Source organism: Canis lupus, chromosome 26 (genome assembly GCF_011100685.1).
Source record: "Canis lupus familiaris isolate Mischka breed German Shepherd chromosome 26, alternate assembly UU_Cfam_GSD_1.0, whole genome shotgun sequence".
In the NCBI taxonomy this organism is placed as follows: domain Eukaryota; kingdom Metazoa; phylum Chordata; class Mammalia; order Carnivora; family Canidae; genus Canis; species Canis lupus.
This window is the reverse complement of record NC_049247.1, coordinates 17,170,845-17,195,565: the sequence shown is the minus strand read 5'-3', so window position 1 is coordinate 17,195,565 and position 24,721 is coordinate 17,170,845. Positions and strand designations below refer to the sequence as shown.

Sequence of the window (24,721 nt, the reverse complement as noted above, 5' to 3'; positions counted from 1 at the left end):
CTCTCTTTCTCTTTCTCTTTCTCTCTGTCTGTCTCTCTCTCTCTCTCTCTCATGAATAAATAAATAAAATCTTTTAAAAAGGAGGGGCAGACTGGAATTGAAAGTCTGTTCTGCTGGACTCTCGGGGGTTCCTGCTGCTCACCCCAAAACCGTGAGCAAGTCCCTTTCCTTTCTGAGCCTGCTCAGGTTCCTATAACACAGTGGAGATGACTGGATTATTGGATACCAACCCACCCTGGCCTCCTGGGAGAGTTGCCTCCTCGAGGGCCAAACCCAAGCCAATTTCAGTTTCTAAACATCATAAATGGAAACTGAAAGCTGAGAATAGAAACTAATAGCAAAAGAGATGAGGCCGGAAGCCAAGCTTGTTAAGGTGGCCCCAGAACTCCCAGCTGGACAGTCCCTCAGTGCCCCTGCTGCAGCAGAGGGATTCCAAGGAGAAGACCCCAGGTCAGGCCAGTCACCCCTGGTTGCCTCTCCACTCTGGTCCCTTTTCCCCATGGGGTGCTGGCAGTAGGCTGAGAGGGATCCCCCTTGAAGAAGTGGGTGTATACAGGGAACTGGGTAGGTGTGTGGCTATATATCTGTGCAGACGGGGTACTCTGGCTCAGAGATGGCACAGGCCATGGAGCTGTATGACACCCCTGCCTCCAAGCTGGACTCCTTCGTGGCTCAGTGGCTGCAGCCCCACCGGAGCTGGAAAGAAGAGATCCTGGAGGCCGTGAAGACTGTGCAACAATTCCTGAGGGAAGAGCACTTTGAGGGGGATTATGGGCCGGACCAGGAGGTGCGGGTGCTAAAAGTGGTCAAGGTGAGACCGGTCCCCTCCACCGACAAACCAGGGTGGAGCAAAATGCAGCATGAATGTCCTCATCCCAGAGGGTGCCAGGGACCTCCTGTCTGATTATCCTTAGCTCAAGCTTCTCCCATGTCAGGGCAACCCATGGAGCGGCCTGCCCCCTACCCTACTGTACTGCCTTGAGCAGAACAAGTCGGGTAAGGAAACTAATGGGAATAGTTCAGTTCTCTGGGATGCACTAGCCTAACCCCTTACCATATGCTAGCTCTAATTAATGCATACCCTACAGGGTATGCACTATTCTTTTCCCATTTTCCAGATGAGCAAAATGGAAGTTCAGAGCCTTAAGATTCATAATGACCAATAGCAATATAAGGTCTCTGACTGGGTGAAAAGACCATCCATAAAATACACTTTGGGGATAAGTAGGGAAATTTTAATATGGCCTGGATATTAGATAATATAAGGCAGTCATTGTTGATTTTGTTAGGTGTAATCCTTTTGTGGTTATAGGGGTGGGGAATGCTCTCTTTGATTGGATACAAATGCTGAAGTATTCAGAGACAAAGTTCCTCGGTATCTGTAATTACTCTAAAGTGGTTTTGATGAAGCAAATGTGGCAAAGAGTTTAAACTTGTTGAATTTAGCTGGCTGGGTATGAGCGCTCATTGGATTCCCTTCCTATTTTTTCCTATGTTTGAAGTTTTTGATTAGAAAAAGTTTTCTTAGGATGCATGAGTGGCTCAGCGGTTGAGTGTCTGTCTTTGGCTCAGGGCGTGATTTCAGTCAGGGGATTGAGTGCTGCATCGGGCTCCCTGCAGGGAGCCTGTTTCTCCCTCTGCCTGTGTCTCTGCCTCTCTCTCTGTGTCTCTTGAGAACAAAAAATAAAATCTTAAAGAGAAAAAAAAGAAAGGAAGGAAGGAAGGAAGAAGTTTTCTTTATTTTTTATTTTTTTAATAAGTTTTCTTTAAAAGAAGTTCAGAGAGGTAAGGTGACTTGCCCAAGTTCACACAGCTAGCTGCAATTTGAACCAGGATCTGATTCCACAGCCAGGGCTCTAGGTTGCCAACAGTGATTTTTTCCCCCCATGCCCTTCCTTCAGCTGCTTCTTGTCCTACCTGCAGTCAATTTTCTGTAGTCAAAGTTAGAAAGTCCCTGGAGAATCAGACAGTCTCAGCCAAGCCTTTGTTTAAACATTAAAGAAACTCTAGCACAGAGAAGGTGAGAGATGTCTCAAGTTCACACAGTGAACTAGTAGCAAAGGCAAGACTAGAATTAGGGTGTCTGACTCCCAGCCCAGTGCCCAGTTCTCAGCCACCTCAGGAAGAGCTTTAGAAATCTCAGGCCTCCAGCCCTTCCTTCCACCCACCCCAGCACCTAGAACCTGAGGCCATATGATTTAGACAGAGCAGGGTTTGACTCTTGGCTTCTTTCCTTTCCAGCTATATGATCTTAGACTCCTCTTGTCTCTCAATCCCTCTGTCTCCTCCTCATCATCATCATCTCCTCCTTGTCCAGCAAAAGCCTCATCAATGTAGGCTAAAAGATTTGCACATGGTAAATGTGCAAAAGCATCATGATAAATTCTTACTCTGAGTCCAGCAGACTCTCCCAGCCCATCGCACCCCTGACAATCCTGAGGGTGAAGTGGATGAAAAAGGAGATGTCTGGAGACCAGAAGATGCTACCAACAGAATGAGTTTTAAAGACAGGAAGTGGTATTTACCCAGCCCTCAAATTCTGTCTGCAGACCAGAGTTCCTTCCCCCCCCTCCCCGAAGCTATAAAATAGAAGAGATACCTCCAAAACAATGGCTGAGGAGAAATAATGCTTTATCCAGGCTCTAAACTCTTCCCACTCCTGCAAAAACCCAGTGAGCTGGGCTGGTTCGCATGAATGAATGCTTATCCTTGAATGAGTTGGGTTTAAATAGATTTGGACGGGAGCAAGTCATGAAGCTTATTCTAGAATGTTCTTTCTTCTCTGCCTGGATCTTATTTGAAAAAGGCAAGAAGTCTAGGCTCAATTTTCAGCTTTGTCCCCACACCGGGTTCCATCCCCAGCCCTGCCAAATGGGGGGATTATAAAGCAATCTGTAGTGATTCCACCAGGAGGAGAAGTAGCTACCCTGAGGTCTGAGGCATCACTAGCAATCCCATCTCCCAACCTGGGGTAAGAAAGACAGGAGGCCAGAGAGTTGTACGGCTTTGTATACCAGAGACAGGAGGGACTGGAGAGCAGGTCTAGACTATCCAAATATCAGGGATCCCTGGGTGGCGCAGCGGTTTAGCGCCTGCCTTTGGCCCAGGGCGCGATCCTGGAGACCCGGGATCGAATCCCACGTCAGGCTCCCGGTGCATGGAGCCTGCTTCTCCCTCTGCCTGTGTCTCTGCCTCTCTCTCTCTCTCACTGTGTGCCTATCATAAATAAATAAATAAAAATAAAAAAAACAAATATCAAATAGACTGCTCCAAATCATCCAGCTCAGGCTCCTTCCATCCAGATGGGGAAATGGAATCCCAGGCAGAGAAGGCATGATCTAAGCCAAGACAAAAAAGAGGACCAGAGATATGTATATATGGCTGACTTCGTGTATGCCAGGCACGTGTCAAGTCCCCGACACACCTTATCTTACCGAATCCTCCCAAGAACCAAATGACTTGTATTCCATGGTTACTCTCATTTCGTGGACAAGGAATTAGGCTGTGTAGATCACACAACTGAGAAACAAGGGCAGGAGTCAGGCAGGGCCAAAGCCAGGCTGCTCCATGGCTCTTATCTACCAGGCAATCCTACTCCCCACTTTTCAATGTCATGAAATTACTCAGATGCCCAGAATGCTCAGAATACTCTGTGGAGTGGGCATCAGCTTTAGCGGTCCCAGAGAAGGCATCACTCTGCAGGTGAGACCACCCCATCTCAGAAGCACTACAATGTCATAAATAAGAAGCTGGGCCTCTGGAGTCAGGCTGCCTGGGTTCAAACCCAGGCTCTGCTGTGTACTATGTGACCCTGGGTGAGAGATTTATTCCCTTGAAAACTCAGTTTTCTCACCTGTAAAGAGAGGATGTTAGTACCACCCACCCATCCTTCTGGGTTGTGGGGAACATAAATGGATATTTCAGGTGAAGAGCCTCAGGGATGGCCTGGCAGAGGCAGTGGCAGGTGACAGGGCTCTGTGTTCTGCAGGTAGGCTCCTTTGGGAATGGCACAGTTCTCAGGAACACTTTGGAGGTGGAACTGGTGGTGTTCCTGAGCTGTTTCCACAGCTTCCAGCAAGAGGCCGAGCACCACCAAGCCATCCTGAGTCTGATACAAAAAAAGCTATGGTGTTGCCGTGATCTGCTGGCGCTTGGGCTTGAGGACGTGGAGATCATCCAGGGAGTCCCCGACGCTCTTGTCTTCACCATCCAGACCAGGAGGACCGCAGAGATCATCACTGTCACCATCGTGCCTGCCTACAGGGCCCTGGGTAAGAGGAGGGGAAGCCCATCGGACTCACGTGCTCACCATCCCACAGAGACCTGAACTCCCTTGCTTGTTCATGCCCACATGCAGACCTTGCATTCATCTGCTCAACCCACATCCTGAGCTGGGGGCTTAGCAACTACAGGACATGAGACTGGCCCAACTTGGGCCATTGTGTCACTCGGGAAATACTTATCAAAGAATCACATGGATAAATATATGATTGCAAGAGGAGATGATGAGACCAGCAGAGGGGAATATTTTAGAAGCAGAACCTGGGGTGCTTCTGTGGCATTTATCACAGATGCCAGGGCCTGTCATTGTTTGGGCTTTTCCAGAAGCAAACCTCAAGACAAGGGTGTGAGGATAAGCAGTCCCAGGAAATGCTGATAGGGAAGTAGGGGAAAGGGACAAGGAAGGGAGGAGGCATCACAAGGTTACCACCATGAGCCCCTGAGTTTTGTGCCCCTGGAGAACTCTAGGTAGCAGCACAGAGGACCCCTCAACTGAATCCCAAGTGGGATCTTAGATTGGGTTGTTTATTCCCATCACCCTTGGCTGAGGGCTGCTTCCTGGGACCATTAGCTCCCCAGCACTTCTGGTTTGTCCTCAGGCAAAGAGTCCTCAATGTTTGAAGTAAACAGTATCAACTAAGACTCCAGACCACCAGGTTTCATCTTGCACCAGCTCCTCTTAACTAGAGTGGCTGCCACTATTTGCTTTGTAGAGAAGATGTCAGCAATGGGATCCCACCTAGGCAAGACAGAGAGTGCCAGGATGCATTAGTGATGCGTACCACCAAAGCACACCCTCCAGCCAACGTGCTTGAGCAGTCCAGCTTTCTTATCTGGGATGGTTCTCTGCTTCTGGTATCAGGAGGTTAGAATAAATCACTGAGAAAGAAATCCCAAACAGCCATTAAGGGAAATTGAGGTTTTGGGGACCTCGAGGGAATACAACAGTCCTTGAGTGCCCTGAGGAATTGAAAATCGACTTCTGGTTCTCCAGAAGGACAATCAAGGGACACCTAGGTGGCTCAGTCAGTTAAGCATCTGCCTTCAGCTCAGGTTGTGATCCCGGGGTCCTGGGATAAAGCCCCATACCAGGCTCCCTGCTTGGGATGGGGGGAGCCTACTTCTTCCTCTCCCTCTGCTGCTCCCCCAGTTTAATTCTCTTAGGCTGTGAGGTATCAGGTTTCCCCGGAGAGACACCCCCAATGAATTAGTAGACTCCCCGCCACAGACCACTTATCAATCTGGGGCTTCCTAAATCCCTGCTCTGCCTCCCACCCCAGGGCCTTCTGCTTCCAACTCTCAGCCATATCCTGAGGTCTATGAGAGTCTGATTGAGGCCCAAGGTTTCCCTGGAAATTTCTCCCCATCCTTCAGCGAGCTGCAGAGAAACTTCGTGAAACATCGGCCAACCAAGCTGAAGAGCCTCCTACGGCTAGTAAAACACTGGTATCTGCAGGTGAGGGGGCTGCCAGGATGGAGCCCCTCAGGGGTGCTGGAAAAAAGGCCTGATTTGCCATTCCAGGGAACTGCATTAAAGGGGGGGGAGTGGGGGGGATGGTAGTGGGGGTGGGGGGGGAAATGCTGACCTTTTATACTGTAGAGTGAAATAGTGGAGAAGGTAGAGGAGGAAGAGGAAGGGGAACAGAGACAAAAGGAGAAAAGTAAGGAACATACAATATTTCCCAGGACACAAGTGTTTCTAACACCCCAGTTGCAGTCTACACTGGCTAGTGTCGACTTCACTGAGTTCTCCAGACGTTAGTTAATCTCAGCTGGTTAAGGACTAACAAGAGGGAAGTTTCAGTTATTGCACCTCTACCAGTTTCCCCTACAGATCACCGTGTTCCTATCATGATCATTACCAAGTGAACATATCCCTAACAGCTACTTTTTAGATTTCATGTGTGATGGCTCACATGGTTCCAAGTATATTTCAAAATAGCTAAATGTGCCTGGGTGGCTCAGTCGGTTAAGCCTCCGCTTTCAGCTCAGGTCATGATCCTGGGGTCCTGCGTCAAGCTCCCTGCTCAGCGGGGAGCCTGCTTCTCCCTCTGCCTCTGCTGTGCCCCTAACTTGTGCTCTCTGGTTTGCACTCTCTCTCTCTCTGTCAAGTAAATAAATAAAATCTTAAAAAAAAAATCCAAATGAACAAAGTCATCTAAGCTTATGAAAAGCAGACACAGAAACAAACCAAAAAATTAGAAAGTGGGGGAGAAAAGATACTTTCTTATTAAAAAATAAAAATCAGGGAGACCTGAGTGGCTCAGTCAGTGAAGTGTCCAACTCTTGATATCAGCTCAGGTCATGATCTTGGGGTCCTGGGGTTGAGCCGTGGGATGGAGCCCAGCAGTCAGTCAGCAGGGAGTCTGCTTAAGGATTTTCTCACACACTCTCCCTCTGCTCCTCCACCCACCCTCACTGTCTCATTCTCTCTCTCTCTCTCAAATAAATAAATCTTTAAAAAACAAAATCAGAAAATTTTCAAGGTTAGTAGGTTTACAGTCACTCTGTTTATGGTGAGAAAACAGCCATTTTCTTATATGACTATCACATCAACCAACATTGTGAAATATCCTCAGACATCAGTATTGCCAAAGCCAAGAGTAAAACGGGTTTTGTTGCTAAATGAATTACTTACAGGAAATGATGCAAGGTTTTTTGGCTTCGGAGAACTAGAACTCCATAGAATGATTCATTTGCTTGCTTTGTCTGTTTGAGAGGGCAAAGTGTTTTCTCTTCCTACGTATGATATACATAGTTGTGGTTTTTTTTTGTAATGTCCACGGGACATCATACATCAGCTTTGCTTTTAGAATCTTCCCTTCTGTTTTTGTTCAAGCCTCCTCCTTAAAAAAAAGACTTTGATCACATATGGTTTCTCTCTTTTTTTTTTTTAAGATTTATCTGAAAGAGGGTGTGCATGCGAGCAAGGGGTGGAGGGGCAGAGGAGAGGGAGAAACAGACTCTCCACTGAGCACGGAGACTGCTGTGGGGCTCAATCTCATGACCCTAAGATCACTACCTGAGCTAAAATCGAGAGTCAACCACTTAACCAACTAAGCTACACAGGCTCCTCTATAAAGACTCTTTAGACAAGAAGTGACTGGTATCAATTAAGATGCTTTCTTTTGTGAGTAAGAGAAAAACCAATTCAAACTGATTTAAATAATAAGGACAATTTTCAGCTCCTTTGTGAAAACCCATACCAGTGGGAAGGGGGCTTCAGGCACTGTTTGTTGGGGTCTTCAGACTTGTCTCTCTATACTACCTCTCAGGCTGTCTTTCTGTGTCACCTTGGACTTCAGGCTGGTTTAACCTCATGATGGCAAAATGGCCACAGCTATTCCTGCCCTCATGTCCACACACAGTAGATTTTTCTTCAAACAAAAGAACTGGGCTTCAATCAAATTGAGGCCAGCTTACATCACAAGCTTCTCCTGAACCAATCACTTAGCAAGGAGAATAGGTTTATGCTGAGGACCACGTTGGGTCAGGATCCACCCTGGATTTGAGTGTGGTGGTAACTGCAACTAAACAGTGCAGCTACCATACAATGGAGAAGAAAGAAATGCTTTCTAGAGCATTTTTTGCTCCCCACAGAATCTCAGCATTGCCAACTTCTATGGAAACCTCCAACCTCCCTTTTTTTCTATCAGCAAAGAAGACTTTTCTTTAAAGGAAAACTTTCAGAAGCCCAGTATAGTGAAATAGAAATGGAGCTGCTTAAGCTGGGAGCTAGTGGCAGAGGCCCAACCCACTCACTCTTTGGGACACCTCCTAAGTTCATTCCAGGAGTTATGTCAAGCATATTTTGTGGGGCACCTGGCTGGCTCAGTCAATGTAGCATGAAACTATCTCATGGTTGTGGGTTCAAGCCCCATGTTGGACATAGACATTGCTTAAATATAAAATCTTAAAAAAAAAAAAAAAGAAGGGGAAAGAAAGAAAGAAAGAAAGAAAGAAAGAAAGAAAGAAAAAGAAAGAGAGAGAGAGAGAAAGAAAGAAAGAAAGAAAGAAAGAAAGAAAGAAAGAAAGAAAGAAAGAAAGAAAGAAAGAAAGAAAGAAAGAAAGAGGAGTGCCTGGATGGCTCAGTAGGTTAAGCATCTGCCTTAGGCTCAGGTCATGATCCCAGAGTCCCAGGACCAGGCCCCGCATCTGGCTCCCTGCTCAGTGGGGAGCCTGCTTCTCCCTCTCCCCGCCCTCCACATCTGCTCTATCTCTCTCTCTCAAATAAATAAATAAAATCTTAAACAAACAAACAAACAAACAAACAAACAAAAACGTAGTCTAAAACCCACTGGACCAACTGTGCCCCTTAATTCTAAAATGGGGAAACCTTTTAGAGCCAGAGGAGGAAGTGACTGGCTGATATTACACAGCTGGTAGGTGGCAGAGCTGAGACAAAAAGTTGGATTTTACAGTTTCTGGTCCATCCAGAGCCAACCTGACACAGTATCTTGGGGCCCCTCCTGTCTCTTTCAACAGTATGTGAAAGCCAAGTGCCCCAGGGCTGCGCTGCCCCCTGACTATGCCCTGGAGCTGCTGACTATCTACGCCTGGGAGATGGGCACTCAAGAGGATGAGAGTTTCAGGCTGGATGAAGGCTTTACCACTGTGATGGAACTGTTCCAAGAGTATGAGTTCCTCTGCATCTACTGGACCAAGTATTACACATTCCAGAACCCAGTCATTGAGGATTTTGTCAGGAAACAGCTCAAAAGAGACAGGTACTGGGCTCCCGCTTGTCTGCCACATCTCTCAGGGAACAGAATGAACTGAGGCAAAGGCGGTATCGCATCTCAGAATGGGTGGGCTTTATCAAGCAGTAAGACTGCACTGGGATCCCAAGACCATCTTTGAAAATCACCAGGGGTTGGGGAGCTGTAAGCCATCTCCTTGTTCCTCAAGGAACCCCACCCTACTTAGTTCCCTTGCTTCCAAAAGGCCATTTCAGTGCATTCTAGCAACAACATGGAAAAATGGAAAGAATCACATAGAGCCCTGTTTCATCCCAGCTCTGCCTTTTTCGCACCTCTGTGAGTCTCAGCTCCTCATCTGTGAAATAGGAGTAAGTGGCACCTACAGTGCAGGCTGCTGTAAGGGTCAGAGAAAATATATATAGTCTACAGGGTCTAGTTTATGGTAGATGCCAGAGACATGTTCACTATTGTAGCGCATGTAGCTCTATGTAGAACTAGCACCCATCCCCAATCTCTGGATCGCCATTTCAGTGAAGGCTGGCTCAACCTCCAGCACTCAGCACTTGTGTCCTTTGCCCAAGGGCTTTCAGCCTTCCCCAGTGACTGGTGGAAGCTGGTGGATAAATACCCCAGCTCCCTCCCATCTCAGATGGAAAGACTCTCTGGATCACATGTGCTACGTTGTTGCCCAGAGTTCCTGCAGTGGGACTAACCTTCAGTTGCCCACAGTGGTAATCACCTCAATACAAACCCTTCCTGTCTCACTCTCCCACTCCCTTACTGGTGCTTCCTGGCATGTCCTTCCCAATGCACCACTGCACTCAAATCCATCCCTCGGGATCCCCTCTAGGTCAGCGCAAGCAATATCCCAATAATGTTTATGGTTCCCTTATATGAGTCTTGGACCTCTTTTATATAGAGAGAGAAGAAAAAAATTAATCTCCTGATGCAAAGAAGGTTTATTATGAGACATCCAAAAATTCAAGGTTAGAAAGCCATCAGGACCTGAAGCAAACCTGTAGACACCCCCTTTCTCTGCCACTCTTTCATGGGTCCACATTCCTTCTTTCCTCTCACGGCCTCTGCTTCACTCCCCACACCTGCCCTGCTCCCCTCCTACTTCCATGTGATGAGGGACCTCCACCATCCCTGGTCTGAAACCCAAAGGGAACTAGTCTACTCACTGGGCCCAGGCCCTACATGTTGGGTCACCTGGTGGGTCACTTTGGGTCAGGGGATCTCACAATATAGGCACTGGCACTGCTCCCTATTTTAAGCAGACTGTTTCAAGGATGCAGGGATGTTGGGAGTAGCAAGCACAGAGCCTACGTGTCCAGCAAACTCCCATAGCGTACTGTCACATTCTGTCATAGATAAAGTCATAGCTCCTTCCTAAGCCAAAAGCTTCTAGAGGGCAAGAACCAGATCTTTTTTTTTTTTTAATTTTTATTTATTTATGATAGTCACAGAGAGAGAGAGAGAGAGAGGCGCAGAGACACAGGCAGAGGGAGAAGCAGGCTCCATGCACCGGGAGCCCGATGTGGGATTCGATCCCGGGTCTCCAGGATCGCGCCCTGGGCCAAAGGCAGGCGCCAAACCGCTGTGCCACCCAGGGATCCCAAGAATCAGGTCTTATTCATAGGCTTGGCATCCAACACATGTGATCACCACAAGCAACCTAGGGAGGCTGTTAGACCCACTTCAAGCCAATATGCTTTAAGTACTCTTTCATCATTTATAGAGAAGAGAGATACTTGGCGGCAGCTGAACCTCTTCTCCATGAAAGCAGAGCAGATGGGTAAGAACACCCATTTGCTGGCTGTACGAACTTAGAGAAGTCTATGCCTCAGTTTCCTTATCTGTGAAATGCGGTCGACAGCAGCAATAATAATAGTTTCTCCTGGGGCACTTAAGTGGCTCAGTTGGTTAAGCATTCAACTCTTGATTTCAGCTCAGGTCATGATCTGAGAGCTGGGATCCAGCCCCACCTTAGGCTCCCACTAAGCAGGAGTCTGCTTGTCTCCCTCTCTCTCTGCCCCTTCCCCTGCTTGCACTCCCTCTCTCTCTCTCAAATAAATTAATCTTTAAAAAAAGAAAGAAACTAATAGTCTCTCCCTCTTAGAATTGTTACAAGGATTAAAATAAGTAAATTCACATAGGGCTTGACCCAGTGCCTCAATAAATATCAGGAGTTGGTAGTGGTGGTGTTTCTATTATCCAAAGCAATGCAGCAGCCCTAGCCTCAAACTTACGTATGTAGCCTGCTCAGCAGACCAAAAGCCCTGACCTTATGATGCTCACCTGCCTGAGCTGGCATCTGTTATAGCTACCAAATGCCTTTGGGAATCATAACCATTCCACACCCCCAAAAGGAATTCTTGGAAACATCATCATCCCCATCCTATTCCTCTCCAGCAATGTTCTCAGGCCCTCCTGAACTGATGGGCCTGGGGCTCTGGACACAGCATGTGTTCAGTGATTTGATTCGATGATTGCTTGAGCAGGCTTCTTTTTGGCTTGCTGGCCCCCAGAAAAAGCCTGGGCACCCTCTCCTTGTGTTGCAGGCCCATCATCCTGGATCCAGCTGACCCCACCCACAATGTGGCAGAAGGGTACAGATGGGACATAGTTGCTCAGAGGGCCCGCCAGTGCCTGAAACAGGACTGTTGCTATGACAACAAGGAGAAACCAGTCCCCAGCTGGAATGTGAAGGTAATGACTCATCTTGGGGCTTTCAGGGGCTCAAAGCTCAGAAGGAGGTAGCTGCATAGAATTTACTTATTTACCTTCTGTGTCAATGGAGCTTACAGGGCTTTAGAGCCAGGACAGGCGGCTCTCTGAACTTGGGGACAGTTTTCAACCCTCTGAGCCTCAGGTGGCTACCTTTCAAATTCATGTTCTCCTTCTCTTTCTCTTTCCCATAACCTCCTGGAGAATCAGTCATACTCTCAATCATTGGTACATGAGCTGAGGCCAGGAAAGTGGATTCATCAGCTGTTTTGTGCCAGTACTTAGGGATGGTGGGGGGCAACAGCAGTGCAGAAATAAAACATGGCCCCTACCCCCAGAGGGCTCACTGGATTTTGGTAGGAAGCAAGCCCATGAAACAAGTTTGCACAAAACTGCTAGAAAGAAAAGAATTGCCAGAAAAGCTACTCAGGGAATAAAAAATGCTAAATAATATTATCATGTAATGGCAAACCTATCGTACAGGCAAAGATCATAATAATCAATTTTATTCTATTCCTACTGTACTTAATAATTTGCCAAGCGCTTGTCTGGGGACAAGTCTGTAAAATAGAGGGGTTAAGTATTATCATCATCATCATCATCATCACTATCTTGAACATTATCATCTACATTTTACAGATGAATAAACCGAAGTTCAGAGAGGTTAAGTGAATTAACCAAGATCACACTGCTAAGAGCAAGGTCAGGATTTGTACACCCAGGTCTTCGTGGGGCCCACCAGCCAAATGAGGCCCACAAACAGACTGAAAAGTATATGCCTCTGGATTTTTCCTGAATGTAAAAATCATTGTGCAAAGAGTTTTATCTTGAAAAAATCAGAAGACTTGGGAATTCTGGGCCTATATTCCTTCTTGAAAAGATCAGCTAGGGATCCAGCCCTGCCCAGCACCTTACAGGTACTGTTTTCAGCCATCAGAGACTCCCAGGCTCTGGAGCATGACCTCTGGTGGTGGCGAAGAACAGACTTTAGAGTCTTGACTGACCTTGGTCAAATACCTGCTGTGCTCCTCACTATCTTTGTGATGGTCAGTACATCACTTAACTCTGCTCGACCACAATGTCCTCATCTGTACAATAGGCTAACAGGAACCAACCTCATAGGGCTACTGTGAAAATAAAATACATTCAGAGGAGTGTGACAGGTGCCCAGCACGGGGCCTGGAAGGTAGTTGGCACAACTGAAATGTTTGCTGCTGCTGCTGCTGCTGTTAGAGATACGAGGACAGGTAAGGAGAGCTTTTGCATGTCAGGCAGAGGAGTGTGAAATTAACCGCCTCTCCCTTTTCTCTTCCTTTCCAGAAGGCACGAGACATCCAAGTGACAGTGGAACAATGGGGTTATTCAGATTTGATCCTTAGGGTGAACCCTTATAAGCCCATAAAGAAGATTCAAGAGAAGATGTGGCAAAGCCGGTGCTGCTCAGGCTTGCAGCATCTGTACCTCCAGGAGCTGGGTGCCAAGCAGCAGCTCCTCAGCAGCCAGTACTCCTTGGCCGATTACGGTGTCTTCTCCAACACTCGCATCTGTCTGGTGGAGACCAACTCCCACGAGATCCAGGTCTTTGTAAAGAATCCTGATGGTGGGAGCGATGCCTACACCACTGACGCCAAAGGCTTCATCCTGGGCCTGAAACAGCAGATTGAATACAAGCAAGGGCTACCCAGAAAGCAGCAGCAGTTGGAGTTCCAAGGTCAAGTCCTGAAGGATTGGTTGCCTTTGCAGAACTATGGGATCCAGCACCGCGACACCCTTATCCTCTCCAAGAAGAAAGCTGAAAGGTTTCCATTTCTGCCCAGATAATACAGGACTCAGCCTATCAACCACTTCTTCCAGCCCTTGCCTGGGGAGGTGTGGCGTCTTCACCAGCTTTGGAAACAGCCTAGCCCTGCCAGTAGGGGAACAAGGAGGGATGGGAGACACTTGGTATATAATAGACAATGGCCAGACCACATATGAGAATAGGATTCTGACCCACACAACCTCCGCAGTCCCCAGCCCGAAGCCAAACCACCATCTCTGCCGCAATCAATCCCAAATCGTCAGGACTTGGTCAATAATATCCAGCTTCCCTAATTCCACCTCATTTCCAGCTTAGAGCCAACCAGAAAAAGCCAAATAAGCTCCCTAGCCAATCACACAGGGAGGCCCTGCTTTTAGTTAGCCAGGATCCTGGGATGGAGTCCCCAGTCAGGCTCCGTGCTCCGGGGGGTGGGGGTGGGGGGTAGGGGGGGTTTGCTTCTCCCTCTGCCCCTCTGCACTGCTCATGCTCTCTCTGAAATGAATAAAATCTTAAAAAATAAAATAAAATGCACTTTATAACTGGTTTTCAACAGCCTCTGGGCAATTTATCAATACTATTCCCTATCAAATCTATTTTCCACCTCTCTTTGCTTCAGGGGCAGAAAAGTGCCTCCTTTCCATAGGGTGGACAGGCTGGTCCACCCCCTATCTTTTATCCTTTATAATGTCCCAGTGCCCACATTTATAGGTAGTGGGAAAATTCTTCTTTTAAAAAAGGGAGGGGCGGGCAGCCCCGGTGGAGCAGCGGTTTGGCGCTGCCTGCAGCCCGGGCATGATCCTGCAGACCCTGGATTGAGTCCCACATCGGGCTCCCTGCATGGAGCCTGCTTCTCCCTCTGCCTGTGTCTCTGCCTCTCTCTCTGTCTGTCTCTCTGTGTTGCTCATGAATAAATAAGTAAAATCTTAAAAAATTAAAATTAAAATTAAAAAAGGGAGGGGTGCCTGGATGGCTCAGTGGTTAAGTGTCTGTCTTCAGCTCAGGTTATGATCTCAGGGTCCTAGGATCCACCCTGAGTCCTGAGTCTTGCTCCCTGCTCAGTGGAAAGCCTGCTTCTCCCTCTCCCTCTGCCTGCTGGTGCTCTCTCTCTCAAATAAATCTTCTCAAAAAATATTTTTTTAATTTTAAGTATAAGTCACCTTCTTCTCTTTCATAATGGAAAAGCCCAAGGCCAAAGAGGGTTTTTTAAGATTTTTTTTTTTTTTTTTTTTTTAAGTAATCTCTACACCCAGCTTGGGGCTCGAACTTACAACCCCAAGATCAAGAGTTGCATGCTGACTCTCATTTGGTTAATTTTTGTTAGACACAATAACTTCTAACAAGTTCCCTACGGTGCTTCTCTTGCCTAGATGAATCTGGGGATTAGTGGAACAAACATAACACTGACCTGAAACTACATTGGATCAAAGCCTGGGAACCAATGTTCGTTTTGTCATTAACTCCCTGAATGACCATAGGCAATTCCTTCTCCTCTGTAGGTTTCATTTTCCTCATCAAGAAAAGCATGGAAAAGTTCACTTCTGGGCCCTTCTAGTTGGAGGAAACCCTCAGGGGGTAGGTAGTTCGTGGCCGAGGAAGGCCGCAGTCTGAGAACTACAATCCCCACAATACCCTGCGCTTCTCCGCCCTCAGTGCGGCTGTGAAGAAAGTTCGCTAGCAGAAGCGCTCCCCACAATCCTCTGCGGTGGCTCAAGATGGCGGCGCCCAATGGCGCCCTGAGCGATTTGGAAAGCAGCAGCAGCAGCAGCAGCGGCAGCGATGCGGAGGAGTTGGCACGGTGCCGCGAGGCAGCGATGCCGGCCTGGGGCTTGGAGCAGTGCCCGAGAGGGCCAGAGAAGCCAAGAGCCGGTAGGAGGCTGTGTTCAGGGCGTCTGGCCGAAAGGCGTAGGGTCTTCCCCTGGGGTCTGAGAGGATGGATGGTGAGGAGGGCGTGACGCGGGCTCGACTTCTCTCGCTGAGAAAGCTCCAGGGACGGGGTGGGACTCAGGATCAAAGAGCGGGCAGGGGGAACAGGGAGGGTTGTCTCATTGTCCCAGTCAGGGAAACTGAGGCCCCGCATGTCGCAGGACTCTGTTTCCTTCGGCCCACCGTCACCGCCACACTCCGGCAGCCTGCCGCCTCCCTGAGATGACTGCGACACCCCCCTTCCTGGATCCCGGCCTCCAGCACGTTTTCACACCTTGGGGCTGCGAACGTGCGAGCGGAGCCCTCCTGCGTCCCACCGGGACGCTCTCGTACCCTAGGAGTCAGTCCAAAACCCTTCAGCACGGGGTAGAGTCCACAGGATCTGTGAATTTGGAATCGGAAAAGTATTTCACCTTGACCTTCACTAACCTGCATTTGAAATTTAGCAGCGCTTCCTGTCCTACATGTGAGCAAAAAACTACAGTACTTCGAGCAATACCTGTTACTTTATCCTAACAAAGTCACAGATTTTCATATCCCATTACCGTCTTTGCATATGTATTAAACTATCATTTATTCACAGTAAAATGTTGGGGGAATATAATTTACACTCATCCCTGTTATAAAATTGCAGTCATTTTTAGGCTTATCAGTAGATCTTGCTTAGTGTATTAAAAATGTATTAATATAGAAGCCCATAGAGTCACGTTGCAGGGTTCTTGTCTCACAGAGTCCAAGAATGAAATCTTGCAGACAAAACGGTGAAATGAAGTGAAGGGTTGTTTTTTTGTTTGCTTAAGATTTTATTTATTTATTCATGAAAGACAGAGAGAGGCAGAGACACAGGCAGAGGGAGAAGCAGGGTCCATGCAGGGAGCCTGCCGGGGACTCGATCCCAGGACCCCGGGATCACGCCCTGGGTCGAAGGCAGGAGCCAAACCGCTGAGCCATCCGGGGATCCCTGAAGAGAAAGTTTATTAAGGGAAAATGAGAACAGAGAAAATCTCTCTAGAGTGAGAGGGGTTGTGAATGTGTTCCCTCTAAGGGCTTGTATGCTCAGTCTTTTATAGAAAACTGACCAAGGAACTGGGTAAATATCTTGTCTATAACATTTAAACAAGGTGGATTTGTAAACATGAAAATATCTCGTCTATATTTAAAACAAACAAGGTGGATTTGTTTTGTTCTCTGCTCTCTGGTTAATATCTTGTCTATAACATTTCTCCACATCTGGAATTTCTATGAGCCTGCTTACATAGCCCCCTCCCTACCTGTCTCTTTCTACCTAGCCTTCCCTGTCCTTTACTAAGTAATGTGCCAAATTTATTTATTTATTTTTCACTATTGCTGATAACTGGATTTCTGTATCATTGGTTTTCTTTGTAATCGTATGTGTTGTGTTTTATGCATTTAAAACATTATTCTAAAAAAATAAAAAATAAAAATAAAACATTATTCTGAGGAAGGAGCTAGGCTTTACCAGATTGCCAGAGCAGGCATAGCAAGGCAAAGAATCCCTGCTTTTGTTTGAAAAGATTTACAAGCCCTTTGGGAATCCATTCCCTGCCTGCCTGCCTCTCCCTTCCTGCTCTGCTGTCTTGCTATGTTGCATTTCCCATAGGTAGACTCCAAACCAAATTACATCCTCTCATCTCTGGACACCATAACTCAGCACTTCTCTCTTGAACTTCTATATACAGGTCTGCCTTTCCAGCTCCATCACTCGCTAGCAATGAGAATTTGGGCAAGGTACTCGTACAGTAGGGTGATGGCAGCCTCCCTCCCCTCCCCAAGATTGAGAAATAACTGAGATGGTACATCTACAATGTTTGGCACGTATTAAAGGCCCAATAAATGGCAATAGTTATGTGATTGGTCTCTCTATGTGGACTACTTGCTCTCTCCTGCTTAATTCATGCTTACCCTTTGACACAGCTGAGATACCACCGTTTCAGAAAAGCTGGTTACATGTCTTCACAGTGCTACCATCATACCTCTTGTGATTCCCTTCATAGATAGTGTTTCCTCTTCCCCTATGGTTGCCTCTTGTCTTTTTTCTTTTCATCCCTGCATCCCTAGCCGGTAGGAGTCAACCCTGGCCTGACTTACTCCACAGATATTTTAGTGAGAGGATATGTGATGTGACTTTAATGAAGGCTGGGTTCTGGCCTGTCCCTTCACCGTGGTATCCCCGGGGCCTAGCACGGTGCTCAGGAAAATAGTTCTTGAATGAACTTGCCAGAAAGGCACTTCTCTGATGAATGAGGGAATGAGACTCCACAACCAGACTTCCAGTCCAGTTGCTTCTGTCTTGACAGAATGGACTTCTCTGTAGCAGTAGAGGGAGGACTTGATATCAAGTGCCAGCGCTGAAGGATAGTCCCAGGCAAGTAAAATAATTTCTTAGAGCCACAATTTCCTCATGTGTAAAATGCCTAAGTCCTGGGATTGTTGGGAGTTTCAAACATGAACAACTTTGACCAACAAATGAAGAGATGAGGGACACCTGGGTGGCTCAGTGGTTTAGCACCTGCCTTCAGCCCAGGGCATGATCCTGGAGTCCCGGGATCGAGTCCCACATTGGGCTCCGAGCGTGGAGCCTGCTTCTCGCTCTGCCTGTGTCTCTCCCTTTGTGTGTGTGTGTCTCTCATGAATAAATAAATAAAATCTTTAACAAGAAAAAAAAATGAGATGCACATGTGAGAAGTGGCATCCAAGATATCAGCTTTACAACTCATTGTTTTTGTGAAATTGTAAACCTTCTGCTGATCAAAGTAGATGTAGCTGCTGCTGATAAACCCTACTATTAATTGAGCACTTACTGTGTGCCAGGAAAAAATACTGAACACTTGACATACATTCCTGGGCTATTCTAATGATAATAGCCACTATGAGTTGAGTGTTCACTGTGTGCCTGTTCTTTTTTTTTTTTTTTTTTCCTTAGATTTTGTTTACTTAGGGGTGGAGGCAGAGAGAGAGAAAGAAACTCAGGCAGATTCCACACTGAGCACAGAGCCTGACGCAGGGCTCAATCTCATGACCCTGAGATCATGACCTGAGCTGAAATCAGGAGTCAAACACTTAACCGACTGAGCCACCCAGGTGCCACTGTGTGTCCTGTTCTAAACACTTTGTATTTGTTGTTTAACTTTTCCAGCAATTATTAGCCCCATTTTACAGATGAGAAAGTGGATGCTCAGAAAGGTCCAGCTTGTAGGTAGTGGAGCCAGGCATAAATCCAGGTCGACTCGGAGCCCGTGCTATTAACTACTATACTGCCACTCCCTGCCACAGACAAAGGCCTATTGTGGGCAAAACTCCTACCCTTTGGTCCACGAACATGTGGAAATGTAGATCACTATATTATTAAGATCTTTTTTTTTTTTTTTTTTTTTTGAGAAAGAGCATGCTCACGTGGGGCGGGTGGGCAGAGGGAGAGGGAGAGAGAATCTTAAGTCAGCTCTACACCCAGCGCAGAGCCTGATACAGGGCTCCATCTCACAACCCTGAGATTGTGACCTGAGCTGAAATCAAGAGTTTAACAGACTGCGCCACCCAGGTGCCCCTTGGTGACTCTATTATTACTGTAACCCTTCATACAGCTCTGTAATCATCTGTACCTCCAATCACTTACATTGTAGAGCAACATACACTTTGATTACTTCATGCAACATTTCTTCCACACCAAGGCACTATGTCAGGAGCTGGAGGTGTAAAGATAACAAGAGGCAGACCATGTGTTCCAGCCCCTTACAATCCAGAGAGGAAACAGGCATGCCAACAAAGTGTCTAAAATATTGCAAAACTTCACTATGTCCTCACACTAACTCTGGGAAGTTAGTGGTCTTATCCCCATTTTGTAGATGACAAAAAAACAAAGGCCCGGGGAGATCTGGTGACTTGCCCAGAGTCACAGTGGAAGAACTGGAACTTAACCCTGTCTTCCGGGGTTTAGGGTCTAATACTGTTGCTATTCCGTGACATTATGTCACCGCCCTTGCTCTGTAGTCATGAAAGAGGAAATACTCCTCCTCCTTGGGATTATGTGCTCAGAAAGAAGGACTGGGTCCATCCCAGGTTCCCATATTCCCCAAACCCAGGAGCATCGGGCACCCTGCATTCTGTGTTGTCCTCCAAAGCACGCTTGACACAGACTACAATGTGAACTGCGTGCCCTGGAGTTGTTCAAGGCCATGTGGCCCTGCTTGGGGCCCAGAGTTACCAAGTGATCATTTTGTCCAATTGGCTCCTTAAACACACGAGCGTATTTTGTCCCATTACTCGAGTCAAAAACCTGAGAACCATCTCTCCTTCATCTCTCACACCATCTGTCTCGTCCATCAGCAGAATCCTGTTGACTCCTTCAAAATACATGGATCCAGGGTCCGCCACTTCTCATCTCCACAATTACTGTGGCCCCCTCCTGCCCTCACCCCAGTGTGGTCTTGTGTCTACACTGCAGCCAGGGTTTTACAGTTGGGTGTCAAATCCCAAGTCCATTTATGTCCCTCCTCTGCAGAGTCCTCCAGTGGCTTCTCCCTCCCTCAAGGCCCAAGTCCTCATGTTGGCTCATCAGGCCTTTCATGATCTGGCCCCCATAAGGCCCCCATTTCTGCTTCTCCCCAACTCACTGGGCCACAACCACAGCAATCTCCTTGCTAGTTGTAAACTGCCTCAAGGCCTTTGCAGGTGCTCTTCCCTCTACCTGGAAGACTCTTCCCCAGGGAGCCACTTGGCTCACTCCCTTGCCTCTCTGAAATCTCTGTTCACATGTCACCTATCAGTGAAGTCCTCTCTGCCCACCTTTATAAAATTTTCCTCCACTTAGATCCTCCCCCACTTCCTCAAAGCCCCTGCTTTGTTTGCTCCCCCTATATTTATCATGATCTAATTTTATATTCTAATTGTGTGGGTTTTGTCTTCCATATCCACCAACTAGAATGTAAGCACCATGACAGCTGGGATCTATGTCTAAATTGATCAGCAACTGGCACACCGCCAGAATAATAATAGAGCTTCAGTATTTGGTTGAGCGAACGACCACCAGGCCAGGCATCCCCAGTGTCGGCTTGAAAACCGTAACCTGCGTAAATGAGCCGCCTTCTCTCTCCACAGCACTTAGCACACAGCCAGGCAAACTATGTACACAATAAGTGCCAAAATCAAGTACACTTAGACTTTCTTATCCAGCATGGAGGTTCAGAGGGGGCTCTGGAGCCAGATGACCTGGATCTTGCCCTAGCTCTGTCACACTGAGTAGCTGCATGACTCTGGCCAAGTTAGTTTACATCTCCTTCCTCGACTTCCTCTTCTGCAGAATGGATAATGACTCCTTTAACAGGGTTGTTGGGATCATTCAGTGTGTTCTACATGTAAATCACATCCAACCGTTGCTGTCATTTCCCCTATAAATGCCTCAATTTTTCTTATTTCTACAGATGCTGCAAATAATCAGCGGCCAGCCAGCCAGCCAAGCCTCAGGTACTGTGCACTTTGGGTTCAAGTTTAATCTGTCCTTTCAACAAATAGCCATCCCCTGCCATTAGCCAGACACGCAAGGTTAGAGCCTTGGGATATCAGGGTCAAGGAGACCCATGTAGTCCCTGCCCTTATGGGGGTGGGCATGGGGAGCAGCTGCTGAGCTGGCAGGAAGTGAGGTCCTTTCATGTGCGTTGTAGGCGTAAAGTGGATGAACACGAACAGGACGGCAATGAGCTTCAGACCACCCCCGAATTCCGAGCCCACGTAGCCAAGAAGCTAGGAGCTCTGCTGGACAGGTAACCAACAATGTACCTTCTCTCCTCCTGCCTCTATTTAAGATGAACAGGGATGGCTCACACTGGCTGGGAGCTTAGGCTGTAAGGCAGGCACTGTGATAAGCATGTGCTGGATGTCACCTGATGGCATTCATAATCAGCCCGTGATATAGGTCCTGTAGTTGTCCTCGTTCTGTAGATGAGGAAACGCTGCCTGGGAGATGGAGCATTTGCTTGAAGCCACAGGGTGTGAGGAACAGGGCTGGGACTCAAACCCAGGTGTGCTTGGCCTTAGAGGCCACACTCTTAGCCACTATATGATCCTGCTGCCTTGAAAGTGAGAGGAACCCAAGAAGCAGGAGCTCGTTCCTACCACAGGAGGGCTAGAGGTGCCAAAATTACTATTTCTTGAGTGTCAATCCCTAATTACCTCACATTTTTAAAAAATACTTAAAAATTAAGAGAAGAAGCAAACAGAAAAACAGGTCTGCCCTGCTCTAGAAGCTGACCTCCAAACCAGTTCTCCAGATTGGTCTTATTTCCCTTTTCATACTTGCTGCCAGGAAGCTCAAAGCAAAACATGCAGCCCTCTCTCCAGCAATTTCCTTCCCTCCTGGCCCATCTACTGTTTGCTCTGTTTTAGATTACATTCATTTTATTGTACTGTGGGTATCTTTAAAACTTCTTCAACACTGTCTGGAATAAAGTGAGGTTCCAAGAACTGAAGCACTGCAATTTGAGCTGCCAAGGGCTGTTCAGTATGTTATGGCTATTAGCGTTACCATCCTTAATCAGGCCAGTGTGCTTCCTGCTGTAGTATTTCATATCACATGCCCCTGTTCCCGCCACTTTTAAAAAATATTGTTTTAATTTTTTTTTTCTTGTTACCCCAAATCTCATCCTAAAAACCATTTCTTGGGACGCCTGGATAGCTCAGCAGTTGGGCGCCTGCCTGCCTTTGCTCAGGGCATGATCCCGGATTCCCGGGTTTGAGTCCCGCATCAGACTCCCTGCATGGAGCCTGCTTCTCCCTCTGCCTGTGTCTCTGCCTCTCTCTGTGTGTCTCTCATGAATAAATAAATAAAAATTTTAAAAAAGAAAAACATTTCTTTCTTCCATAGCTCAATTACCATCTCAGAAGTAGTGAAGGAGCTGAGAAAGGCTGAGGTACAGAAAGTCTCCACAGAGGATGATGGTGAGCAGTCATACTACTAATGCCAGCTGTTGTTTCTTTACCCACCTGCTGTGTGTCTGGGGCAGGCAAATGGTTTGGGTATGCTCTTTGATCCACACAGCCCTCTCTGAGGCAGGTGTGATGATGATGCCCTCGTTTACAAGGGGAGCCGTGAGGGAAGCTGAGGCTCTGAGAAATGAAGTCACTTCCCTTCCCCAGAGAAGCCGAGGTTGGCACCAGACTGGCCTTACTCCACTTCCCTGGAGTACCTTTGTGTGTCGAAGCCGGAGTGGGAGTGTCGTACCACCACCACCCATAGCCGCTCCCACCCTCAGCCACTCCGGCTGAGTCTCTGTCCCCTGCCCAGTTCCCTTGCCACTGTGGAAGCAGCCTGAGGCAGAAGGTTCACCTGCTGGCTTCCGCTTCCTCTTAGGGCTTGCTGACCTGATGGGGCAGCTGGCCTCCCCTCAGTACCCCGTCCCTGGCTCCAGCAGGCACCATGTGTGCCTCTCAATGTACAGGGCACCTTTTTGTAGTCAGCCAACAATGATTCCTGGGTCTTTGCCTCCGGGTGTGGAGTTCCTTGAGGGCAGGGGCAGGGCAGCCCTGGCATCTGGGAGAAGGGGCCAGTCCCTGGCAGGGCTTACTTGGCCCCTTTGGATTTTAGGTTTCCGTCTCTTTTTCACATCCATCCCTGGAGGCTCTGAGAAGAAAGAGGCTCCCCAGCCTGGTCGAAAGCGATTACCTTCCAGCTCCAGGTGAGGTCTCACTCTCTTGTCTCCTGTCCACTCCTTTTTGCCCGTTGTCTGTATTTGTCAGTCCCCTGGAATAGCCGAGCAGAATCTGACAAGATCCAGACCAAGAAGGAGCCCTGTCAGGTAGCTCGAGAAGTAGTGCCCTTGGTTGGAGGGGGAAGAGGTTCTGCTGCGTGTTGGCTTTAGATTTTTACTGCTTTTTGAGCACCATCTTATGCCAGACACCTCACTCCTGGGGCATCCCCATGAGACCAGGGCTCTGCTAAGATCCTCATTTTGTAGATGACACTGAGGGTCAGAGAGGAGACATCACTTAATGAAGTCACACAGCTGGGAAGCAGAGAAGCCAAGGTTGGCGCCCAGACTGGCCTTACTCCCAAGCCAGAGCTCTCTAGCCGCCTCCCCCTGGGTCCTCTTCCGGGTGGCTGATACTGAGGGCAGTGAGAGGCAGCTCTGGGACCCTGTGCCCACTCCATGCCCTCCCTTGCAGCAGCGAGGACAGTGAGGAGGAGTGGCAGCGATGCCGGGAGGCAGCTGTGTCGGCCTCCGACATCCTCCAGGAATCTGCCATCCACAGTCCCATCAAAGTGGGAGGAGAGGCAAAGAAGAAAAAGAAGTTGAAAAAGAAGGCCAAGAAGGAGGCCAGTGCCGACCTGGTCGCTGCCACCACCATCACGTATGGGACTACAGGTGGGAAGCAGGAACAGCAGTCCCCCAAGCTCAGTGGAGACCAGGCATCACTTGGGACCAAAAAGAAAAGAAGGAAGAAAAAAGCCAAGAAGGCCAAGGAGGCTTCCCCATTCTCATCAACAAAGAGTGCAATGGCTGCTCCTGCACACTGACCCCTGCCCATGGGCACAGGGCTCTACTAGCCTGAGGACAAAGGCACTTCCAAGCCCCACCTCCCTCTCCAAGTCCGAGAACTTGGATGGCAAGACCATACTCTGCCTGTGACTGGGGCTTGCCCAAGAGTTGGGACAAAGAGGGCTGTAGGGTGAGAAGTCTAATCAAGGCCTGCCCATCTGGCTCCCACTGGGGCTGGGGCAGACCTGTGGTTCCAGAACACTCCATGGCCTTCCAGTTTTTCAAGACTGTTGATGATCAAGTGGTGAAGCTTCCATCTTCCCGGTCCTGTCTGAGGAGAGCATGTGAAGAGAGAGCTTTGCCTTCCCTCCCACCTCCTCAGCCTGGTGGGGGAGACCACCTTAAGAGATGGAGGAAAGGGGTCGGCCCAGAAAGAGTTTTGTACTTCTCCCTCCAGGCCACACAGATTTGATGTAACATTGTCTGAAAAAGGAGAGATTCGTCCCCCACTCCAGATTTCCAGAAGTCTTTTCCATTTGTGAATGTACCATGTACAATCATGTCTCTGAGCCAGCCAGATTATTGAAAATAAATTGTCGAGAGACCCCAAACTTAAAGTGATTGGGGTGCTGCCTCCATATCAATGCTGAACCTTGATGAGACATTTTAAGTAAACATTACATAGGTGGTGTCCTGCTGCCTGCAGCCCAGTGGGTGTTCCCGCACCCCAGCCTCAAGACTGGAAAGTATCGCAGCACTTGTGGATGGGGTTTTACACACCAGGAGTGTTCTGCAGG

The 24,721-nt window shown here is 47.9% G+C and overlaps 2 protein-coding genes across 4 annotated transcripts; both read left to right on the top strand.

Moving 5' to 3' along the window:
• The first annotated feature begins 598 nt into the window (after nucleotides 1–598).
• On the top strand, nucleotides 599–13,645 carry OASL (2'-5'-oligoadenylate synthetase like). The gene is made up of 6 exons (NM_001253787.1): nucleotides 599–811; nucleotides 3,989–4,271; nucleotides 5,562–5,737; nucleotides 8,767–9,008; nucleotides 11,546–11,693; nucleotides 13,032–13,645. Exons 1-6 carry the CDS (start codon nucleotides 614–616, stop codon nucleotides 13,530–13,532), a joined length of 1,548 nt encoding a protein of 515 aa, NP_001240716.1. The 5' UTR covers nucleotides 599–613; the 3' UTR covers nucleotides 13,533–13,645.
• Nucleotides 13,646–15,181: 1,536 nt separating this feature from the next.
• On the top strand, nucleotides 15,182–24,575 carry C26H12orf43 (chromosome 26 C12orf43 homolog). 3 transcript variants are annotated; one of them, XM_038575342.1, is made up of 7 exons: nucleotides 15,239–15,378; nucleotides 15,597–15,901; nucleotides 20,874–20,916; nucleotides 21,114–21,212; nucleotides 22,313–22,386; nucleotides 23,033–23,123; nucleotides 23,611–24,575. In XM_038575342.1, the coding sequence occupies exons 2-7, from the start codon at nucleotides 15,658–15,660 to the stop codon at nucleotides 23,960–23,962; spliced, it is 903 nt and encodes a 300-aa protein (XP_038431270.1). In that variant the 5' UTR covers nucleotides 15,239–15,378; nucleotides 15,597–15,657; the 3' UTR covers nucleotides 23,963–24,575. The 3 variants fall into 3 exon arrangements, with proteins under 3 accessions (XP_038431272.1, XP_038431271.1, XP_038431270.1); XM_038575344.1 differs by lacking the exon at nucleotides 15,597–15,901 and having other exon boundaries at nucleotides 15,182–15,378; nucleotides 23,614–24,575; XM_038575343.1 differs by lacking the exon at nucleotides 15,597–15,901 and having other exon boundaries at nucleotides 15,182–15,378.
• Nucleotides 24,576–24,721: the final 146 nt, after the last annotated feature.

What these genes read in the sequence shown, in the direction of transcription:
- OASL (NM_001253787.1), top strand. Translation starts at nt 614, where the DNA reads ATGGCACAGGCCATGGAGCTGTATGACACCCCTGCCTCCAAGCTGGAC. An exon ending in GGGTGCTAAAAGTGGTCAAG is followed by an intron (nt 812 to 3,988) that starts GTGAGACCGGTC and finishes TGTGTTCTGCAG; the next exon opens with GTAGGCTCCTTTGGGAATGG. An exon ending in TCCCCAGCTGGAATGTGAAG is followed by an intron (nt 11,694 to 13,031) that starts GTAATGACTCAT and finishes CTTCCTTTCCAG; the next exon opens with AAGGCACGAGACATCCAAGT.
- C26H12orf43 (XM_038575342.1), top strand. Translation starts at nt 15,658, where the DNA reads ATGACTGCGACACCCCCCTTCCTGGATCCCGGCCTCCAGCACGTTTTC. An exon ending in CAGCGCTTCCTGTCCTACAT is followed by an intron (nt 15,902 to 20,873) that starts GTGAGCAAAAAA and finishes TTATTTCTACAG; the next exon opens with ATGCTGCAAATAATCAGCGG. An exon ending in GCCAGCCAGCCAAGCCTCAG is followed by an intron (nt 20,917 to 21,113) that starts GTACTGTGCACT and finishes TGTGCGTTGTAG; the next exon opens with GCGTAAAGTGGATGAACACG.